Source organism: Curcuma longa, unplaced genomic scaffold (genome assembly GCF_044706935.1).
Source record: "Curcuma longa cultivar G26 ecotype Majalengka, Jawa Barat unplaced genomic scaffold, ITB_CL_G26_1.1 utg3290_np1212_1714210_RagTag, whole genome shotgun sequence".
Classification (NCBI taxonomy): Eukaryota; Viridiplantae; Streptophyta; class Magnoliopsida; order Zingiberales; family Zingiberaceae; genus Curcuma; species Curcuma longa.
This window is the reverse complement of record NW_027435602.1, coordinates 760508-769912: the sequence shown is the minus strand read 5'-3', so window position 1 is coordinate 769912 and position 9405 is coordinate 760508. Positions and strand designations below refer to the sequence as shown.

Below are 9405 nucleotides of genomic sequence, written 5' to 3'. Positions count from 1 at the left end.
GAGATAGAGATACAAACTCAAGGATTTACATGGTTTGTCAACCTTGGACTTTTACTTTATAGCCTATGACCTTTCGATGTGTTACTCTATGAATTGCACTATTTTTTTCCCCTTCTTATAAACCTTTCAAAGGTGAAACAAGCACTTACAAAATCTTTATTACAAAAGAGTAAAAAATATAACAAAAAGAAAAAGAGAGCATGGAGAGTAGACAATTTGCCAAAGTATCAGTGTTAAGATGTATATTTTGTAGCTCACATGCCCTATACTTATAACCTCCTCCCAAGCCTCAAAGCTGCCTCTAGAATTTTCCATTCTATTATGATCAATCAACTACTTCTCAGCATTAATAAATTGGTATTTGATGCATAACTACTTTACATATCACTTCAGTTGATTGCTCAACTACTATCAATTGGCTGCTTTCTAATTAAGCTTCTTGATTCATCGTTGTAACAACTAACTATTTTGTTGTAACCGTTCAATCGTTCCATCAGTTAACTTAAGATGTCATTAGTTGATTGGTCAATAGATTAATTATTTAGTTATAACAATAGATTTTTTTGAGTCAACTCAAGATATTATTTGTTGATTGATTAACAAATTCGATTAGAACAATAAGCTTTTATTTTCCTATATAAGTTGGCTATTTAGTTGACTACTCAATTAACTGGTATATGGTATCAGTCAACTAACAATTTGATTGGCACAATGATAGGAGTAAATAATAAACTTCTATTCTGTTGATCTTGAGTCAATTGTCCAGTCAACTCCAATAGTAATCGATTGAGGAACATATTTCAGTTGACTAAAACATTGACTAAATCAATCTTGAGATTTTTAGTCTGCGCTTAATCTGATTGCCTTAAATTACATGTGCACTCAACTCATTGTCATACACACACACACACACACAAAATGCCAAATCTAGAGAAAATCATTCTTCAAGATCTTTATTGAGGTCTTCCTTTTTTATTATACATCTGATCAATCTTTATTTGTTGGGACTTTTATCTATCAATCATCTTTGATCTGTCAGGACATCATCTTGCCAAACATTCAATTAACCTTGATTTATAAGAACTTCTATTATTGCACCTACAATACTCACCATCAAGTCTTTTACATCTACAACACATCAAATACATGATCTAACTTAAGCCTTTGATGTACATCAAACTAGTTATTCCAATATATTCAACAATGAATCTCCAATAACCATAAATCAAATATTAGATAATCTAAGAATATTTATCTCTAATCTTCATTCATTATACTCAGTGATAAAAGAAATACCGAGAGACTTTGGAAGTAAAAGCAAAGATGAAACTCTCTTAAGTAACACTCTTTTCACTGAGGATCATATCTATAATGAATTTGAGGATTTTAAGAGTGTTCTTGCTTTTTAAGGCACTCGAAAGATTTTTATTTAAATTGTATAAATTGTTTGCTAGAAGGTCTCTAGCAATGGTGGTTGCTCATTTGAGATGATCGAGGAAGATTGTGTGAGGTAAATAAGGTCTTGGTGGTTTTCTTGGATAGAGAGTATTTATCATAAGGATTTTTTTATTCAAAGAAGAGTCTAAATTAAGGGGTGACTCAACTAAACAAGAGTCTAGTGGAGAGTGCTTTGTAGATCATCATTGTAAGTTCTAGTGTCATCATAACATTTATAGAAGATTATTCAATTGCTTTAGTAGAACTTGAGAGTGTTGCACTAAATGTGTTATAGGCTATAGAGTAGGAGCAAAGTTTCTAAATCATATAGTATCATCTATTGGCTAGCAAGCGATTAATTATCTTTTATTTTGGTTGCATATAGCACAACTTTAATATTGATCACACATAGGAACTCTAGTTTTTAACATCATGTTTGATCACACATATTGATCACAACTTTAATATTGATCACACATAATGTTTGATAAACACCAAAACATTATGAACAACAATGTGCCTACCATGTGCAATCTTTGCTATCAATATGAAGTTGTTGCCTCTGTAAATCAGAAGGTTGGACACTTAAACAACAGAGCCTCCAAATGAAAAGTTTATCTAGAGGAGAGAGACAGTGTCTTTATTTAGTATAATCGGTATTCACAACAAACAACACTTTGTTCAGGACAATATGATACAGAAAAAGGCATGATTTTGTATACTCATTAGTCAGCACAAGCTTTAGATGTCATGCTAACACAAGCTAAGAAAATTGGAAGTTCACTCGTTAGAATATTGTGACAAGGATCTCTGCTCGTTCCGAATTCACATCTCTGTTTCAGTAGATCAGGACTCTTCTGTTCCTCATTTTTTCCAGCAAAATGGATTCTGCAATTGACAGAAACGATCAAAAGAGGGAGTTAAAGAGAGTCTTGGCATTGTCGGAAAACCTTGTGTTTAGGTCTTTCCCTTTTTGTTGGTTTCTTACATTCTGAGATAAAAGCAGACCTGTCCTAGATGTCTTTAATTTGAATAAAAATCGATCAAGATGACTTACAAACTTCTTCTTCTTCTTTCTCTTCTCAATGTAAGCAAGAAGCTCCTTCTGTTTCTCCATGGCATCCTCTAAAGCCTGAAAACACCACCACAAGCTTGTTTAGCTCAGTTGACTGGCCAAAGGAATAAACTCATCAAGCAACAAAAAATTGGAAAAAGAGGGACATGCTCTTTGAAGAAGACTTGACCTTCATTCACATGCACACAAAGGGTTGTTTTCTACTTGCCTTACACGATACCTACTTCGATGCTCTAAAGTTTTTACATAACTAGGTTCGTAATCAAACATCATGTGTCTATATAAAAGTCTCATACCCAAATAATAAGATTATGTTTTCTTCTATGTTTTGTAAAATAGACTATGATTGTAACTAAGTCTCTGGAAATTTCTAGAAACGAATGTTGCCTCTTTACAGAATATAAATGAATGTTATTAAGCCGCTATATAGGAATGATCTCATGAAAATTCATAAGGTTAAGGCTTTGAGATAGATATCAGAGGAAATCACATGCTTCAGCATTTAAGAGCATCCCATCAGATTGAAACACTGACTATTCTCAAATTTAAGACTATGTAGCTACTGCTATGAATGTGCATCACCAGATTGTTACCTTCTTTGTTTCAGCAAGCTCTACCTCCAAAGCATCCACACGCTTGACAGCAGAATTTAACATCTCTTCCTTCTCAGGTGGCATCTTAGTTGGTTTCATGCTGAGAACAGCCACCTTGCCTTCAAGATCACCAAGGCGTTTCAATGCACAAGAGAATTCATCCGCCGAGACAGTTGTTGCTGGCAGCTTTTGGTGGAATTTTCCAGAAGAACGAACAACTGAATGAAAAATTTTCCTTGGTGCAGTACCTCCTAAACGGACAATGGTGAAAACTCCCATGACCAAAGCCATGACACCAGAAAGGATATGATTGCTAAATCCATCTGGAGCTTTGTAAATTTCAGATGCAGAATATGAACCTGTAAAACAGGTGGATCACTAGAGAATTAAATGAATGCATGATATATATTAGTATAACTTTTGAACTAATAGTAGTTTAAAAGCACAACATTTCACAGGTATCAGCAATTATGATATGGACCTTGTGAGACAGCAAGCTTTTCATCAAGTACTTTGTCCCAGTTAGCATCGACAGCCTTGTCCACAACTGGAACAGAATCATCATATTGACATGGTGTTGGGAATTTTGCAGGAGCCTTCTGTTTGGGGAAATCGTTATGGCTAAATGTTAGTATAGCAGTTCTTCAACTGTCAAGACAACGAGTAGAGTAGAACTACAATAGACTTGTTTGTAAGCTTTGATGTCCTATCATGGATTTAGATGGCCTTTGACCTTGATATATTAAAGAAGGAAAATTTTCAATTGAAACCTAAGCTAAACCTGAGGATAGTAGTAACTAGTAAGTGAAAGTTCAATGTATTCAATAATTATTAGTTGGATCAAAGATGAAATGCACACAAACAGTATAACTTTAAGATTCTCCCAAAGACTCCGAAGTATCCCAATAGATGTATCAGTCCTATTAATGTATTCTAACATTATACAGCTTCTCGTAATGCAGTAGACAATTTTAGGATTTTATATTATTTTATAGTTTTAAGTTAGTTGTCAAGTTATTGCCAGTTAAAATTTGACCGGATCTTAAGAGAATTGATCTTACACAATAAATGCCAAAAAGAGTACATTACTTCTGCTACAAGTTGGGTGGTCATAAAGATGATCGAGGGCAATCTACTTGTCACAACATGCTAAACAATGGTGTAGATCAAGTATTTTGCTGAAATCCTATTGTCTAATGAAAGAAATGGAAATAGATAAGCAATAAGAAAAAAAATAAAGAAAGAATGTCATTGCAGGACAAAAAGACTAAATAGGTTTTGTAAAGCTGATGGTTTGACTAGAATGTGACTGTTTTCTTCCCTTATTGGTGATAAATGTGGGTGTTCGATAGTACTCCATGGAATATTGGGGAAAACAGAAGAATTATCATCTGCAGTAAAGTGTGTGTCTACACAGAAACAATCTTGCTTCTTTATCAAACAAGAATTGCTTAGTTCAGTATCACCAAGTACAGGAGGAAAATATGATATCATTTCACCTTTGTATACACTACTTCTTCAGAAATGGTTTTTTCCTCAGCCTCAGAAGTCAGATGCTGTGATCCACATCTTCCAGCACCTCGTTGCACCATCTACTATGTCAATTTATCAAACATAGTGATGCTTAGAATATCAGGTTCTCTTTTAAATCTTTTGATGGAATATCATGGCAAACTATGCAAGACAGTGAGTAGAATATAAACCAAGAATAAAAATGGATGGGAAGACACCTTTAAGATTTCAGGATCCTTCCATGGGCCTTTATCTGACCGTAGACATCCACCTTCACAATTGCAAGTGCCACCAAGGAATTCCGGTAATTCACTTGTAAGAAATTGACAAGTTAGAATCTTGTAAAATAATTTAAATATGAGATCTTATAATTCTTCTTACCACATTATTGCATAAAAAATGATTACTCAAAAATATTTTGTAGCAAATTTTTTTGTCTTTTGATATTTGTACCAACTATAAATTTGTGAATTCCAGCAGTAAGAAGATACCTAGCATCAATTACTTCAAGCAACTTGCTCTGGTACTTGTTTCCTAGAACCTAAAAAAAAATTCTTTTTTTAGGTACCCTAGTTATTGTTCTTTACCTGTTGCATCTAGAGACAAAATTGCTTACGTGTATCTTGGCAGTGGTCTTGGGGTCAAGGAATGATTTTACAGTACTCCAAAGCATCCTAAATCCTTGTCCTGCGTTGATAATGAACATGCGGCACAAGGTCTGGGATAGGACACACGTTTATAAGAGATTGAGAATTCTAACAGTAGAATAAATAATTAGTTACAGCCCGTTATCTCAAATGATTTACATACCTCTGGGTAATTGTCACCATCAATTTTCTGAATCCTGCCTATTAGTTCTCTTGCAGCTTTAGTGAATTGTCTAACACCCTATCAATTAAAATTTTAGTATATATGTTAGAGTCAAAGAAGAAATACTTAGACATGAAAAAAGAGAAACGAAACAATGATATTAAGTCAGAGTTCTACTTGACAACAAGGAATTACACTCAATTTAGACAAGCTGAAACATCTCATCTCAACTATAATTCTTCAAAACATTACTAAAGATGTCTATAATGTTGGTTAGGTTCAAGTAAAAATTATTTTGATGTGTCTAACAATGTGTTTAAGTTAGATTTATCATGTGTTTTTGATGCGTGCATCGTGTATGCAAGGACTTGCTAGAGTAGAGTGCACATAGAGCTCGTGGAGCATGTTGATTTGATGCAGTTGAGTCAATGTGATGTGATTATGCGATCATTTGTGCTTGATGGCTTATAAGTCTGCAATAAGGTGAACTTAGAGGCAAAAGGCAAGGTGAAGGAGGGAATTGAGCAAGCTCGGGAAGCTAGGTGCATCCTAGGGACAGGAGACTTAAATTCTAGGACTTGCAGCATGGAGTGACTGCTAGTTCGATGGATTAGAACCATAACAAGGTGTACTTGGAGGTAAGGTGGAAGATAACATATAATAAGATTAACGATTTCTTTATTTGTGTATGTGCAAAGAATTTTAAATTAGGTAAATCAACACTGTTCATCCCTCCCCCTCTAGCTAGTGTCAAACAAGCCATGATCCTACATATAATTTGTTCATTAATATTTTTTACACTAAGCATTAAACAAAAATAATGATTATGATATATTTGAATAGGTAATGAAAGTAATTATCATGCCTACCACTCCTTGAACATCAATAATGGTTGTGCTCTGATCGATGTGTCGTTTTGCTGCAATTGAACAAGCTGGAAACTTGACAGAAAAAGTTCTCTCAAACTCCTTTACATGGTATTTAACATAACGATCCATGGTGGTGACTTGCATCAGCTTGTTGGGATCAATTTGACCCAACCTTTCAATATAGACAGGCCTGCCTTCCTTATCTACACCATGATGACCTTGGGGATAATATTCCAAGACTTGATCGATTTCCTTGAAATCAAAATCCTAAAGGGCAATGGGTAGAAAGAAAAATATGTTACTTGTAATACTACAAATGTAAACATGAAGAAGTGATGAAGGCAAATATGTAGGAGAAAATAAGAAGCATACTGACTGATGACAACCAATGGAAACAGATTAACAAACTGAAAAAGTAGATTAGCAGATTTAATCGCCAACAGTTTTTAAGGTTCCTTGATATCTGTTTATTATGAAGTATGTTTTACTTTGGTGGTAAATTGTTCCATACCGAAATTTCTAATTAATCTTTGCAAGGTACGCATCATTCACAATTGTGGTGCACTACGCTACAAATGTTCCGTTCTTATTTAATTAAATTTTAAACATAGACAATGATTCCAAACAAAGATAGTACATCGACTAATATGAAAAGTAAAATGTCAGAAATCAAACATTACCTCTAAAATTGTGTCAGCTCCAAACTCCTTCCTCCACTGGAGCATATCTGCCCACATCTGCTTTGTTTTCTCAATGTCAAATTTCCTGGCCTTGAGAAATCTGCCTCATATACAATGTGCATTAGTGCAGTAGAACAGATGAAACACAAAACGATGATGGATTAGCTACCGAAGTTAGTGATCTTTTCATCCAACTTCAGGAACACATGAAAGAAACAATGTAGAACTTATTTCTAAAGCTATAGACAAAAAAAAAACATTTGAAAGCAGCCATTAGGGAAGTTAGTGACCTTAGCATCATATGATAGTCATCATGACTAGAAGGTAGCATCTCTTCCAAAATGAGAATCTGACGGAAGGCATCGACGGCTTGCATTTCCTCAGCATTACGCACATCCTCAATGGAGACAGACATGACCTTGCTATTTCTCCTACCCTTTTTTGTCGAACTCCTGAGCTTTGTGGAGGCATTTTGTGCCTTCTTCTTTAGAGATTCAATCCTGGTTCTCCTTTCATCCTTGGAGATCACATCAAGACCTGAATATATATACCAAAACATGCCAAATCTATCAGCAAAGAGTCCCTCCTAAACCAAAGGAGCCATCAATAAAAGTAAAAAAAAAAAGCTAGATTCATATTTCTTTTGAGAGAAAATACAGCCTACTTTTTTTTTCAAAAGCTTTTGTTTTGCTATCTACAATCTTTAAATAGGTTGTCCTTCATTAAAAAAAAAGATATGAGATTCCAGAAGTGACAATTGTTGAATGATCCTTGATCATACTCATTCGATGGGTGACATGTGTATGAACAATGTGTTATCCAAGGATTAGAGCTATACCTTGAATCATGTCAAAGAAAATTGATTGATAATTGACACATGGAAGGATGTCATCGGAGGAGCTCAAATCTGGGGCCCATAGAGGAGAAGGTTTCTAGCCATTTGGGGATATTGGACTGCAAGCTAAGCAACAAAGTTTTATCCAACTCTAACCTCAATTCAGTGATTTTCTTGTACCATCATGCCCACCTCAAACCCTCTTCAGCTTAAGGCTCCATGATGACTCATTCCTTTACCTAAATTTCAATTGATACCTAAATACTTGTCCTAACCCAACAAATCAAACTTTGACACCATGTAAAGTTAGGGGAGTTAAACCCGACACATTCCCATCTTGCCAACCTTGGCTAGACAAAATCCAATTCTTGTGAACTCAGCTCCACCTAACCACAATTTGACTGAACTCCACCCAATTAAACCTCCTCTTGACCTATTCATAGTCATTGCTAGAATTAAATTATTGTAGCTAGCAAACTTTTATAATTTATTGAAACCTATAAACCTTGTTGCCACATAAAGCTGTATTGCTAACTAAATTCCTCAAAATATACCAACTTCACTAATTCTAACCAACAATTCGCTATAGGTTAGCGTTGACCACAAACATTGCCATTGTTATCACAAATTTGATATCCTCATAATATAAAGGCTCCTACTATTTAGGAAAACGAGCTGTTTTTATCAACGAAGGAAAGCAATCTGGTAGCCGGTCTATGGAGAAAATAAATTTCCCAAGTAAATCCAACAGCTCTTGGCTAGATCCTCAACTGCTCTAATGATTTAATTGATAGTTACAACTTACAATGAAATTGGATTCATATATACAAAAAGATGAAATCTACCAAGATGTTAGCCTCTGCATACCAGACATGACTTCACTCATTTTGGGTGCTTGCAAATTTGTCCTGGTTCAAAAAACGAAAGAGAATGTGCAGAGAGTTATGGACTCATTAGAAGGACACCAGGCGCATTTTCCCAAGCACCTGAAATGTATAACTCAGTGTCAGTAAACAAACAACAAAAAGTTCTTAGGGAAGGATGAATACTAATTTCTATATATGGGCACAATGGTACACGAAAAATGATCTGCAGATGCAAAGTTTAATCGTTTCTACTAAGCGCAAGATAATAAATCTATTTAATTCTTCTCTTCAATCCGTCGAAAAAAAAAAACTAAAATCAAACGCAATATGTAATGACTACAAATTCTAATGTAAGGTTTTCTTGGAAATCATACTCTGGTGCATCGACTGAATAAACTGTTGCAGAAGCCATCAAATAACCATAAAGGAAGAAACTTTCTTCACACACATACAACAAAACAAAAATCACATTTTGCGATCGAGGAATGGAGGAAAAGCCAAAATGGAAGAAGAAGGATGAGAGAAAGGGAAGGGGGTAAAAGAAGCATTACCTGGGACTGGAGAAAATCTGCAAATTGGCAGATAGAGAAGAGAAACAGGGCTGTGGGGGTTGAGTATCTTAAAAGACATCGCGGTTACGGCGGCAAAGCTACAGGAGAAAGAGAAAAAGTGCCTTTTTTTTGTATGGTGTTGACGAGGTCTCGCTCTTGGGCCGTGCGTTGGCAATG

At 35.1% G+C, this 9405-nt stretch overlaps 1 protein-coding gene across 1 annotated transcript; it reads right to left on the bottom strand.

Moving 5' to 3' along the window:
• Positions 1-2276: 2276 nt before the first annotated feature.
• On the bottom strand, positions 2277-7048 carry LOC141820334 (phosphatidylinositol/phosphatidylcholine transfer protein SFH10-like). Its single transcript, XM_074707624.1, has 11 exons — positions 6977-7048; positions 6297-6563; positions 5428-5505; positions 5234-5335; positions 5109-5158; positions 4836-4929; positions 4605-4697; positions 3587-3704; positions 3106-3464; positions 2495-2569; positions 2277-2325 (listed from the first exon to the last, which is right to left on the bottom strand). Exons 1-11 carry the CDS (start codon positions 7031-7033, stop codon positions 2302-2304), a joined length of 1317 nt encoding a protein of 438 aa, XP_074563725.1. The 5' UTR covers positions 7034-7048; the 3' UTR covers positions 2277-2301.
• Between the last annotated feature and the right edge of the window lie 2357 nt (positions 7049-9405).

Coding starts and splice junctions, on each gene's coding strand:
- LOC141820334 (XM_074707624.1), bottom strand. CDS start 7,033: ATGTGGGCAGATATGCTCCAGTGGAGGAAGGAGTTTGGAGCTGACACA. Junction 6,564..6,976: donor GAGCTGACACAATTTTAGAG/GTAATGTTTGAT, acceptor ATTGCCCTTTAG/GATTTTGATTTCAAGGAAAT. Junction 5,159..5,233: donor AGACCACTGCCAAGATACAC/GTAAGCAATTTT, acceptor ATTTTTTTTTAG/GTTCTAGGAAACAAGTACCA.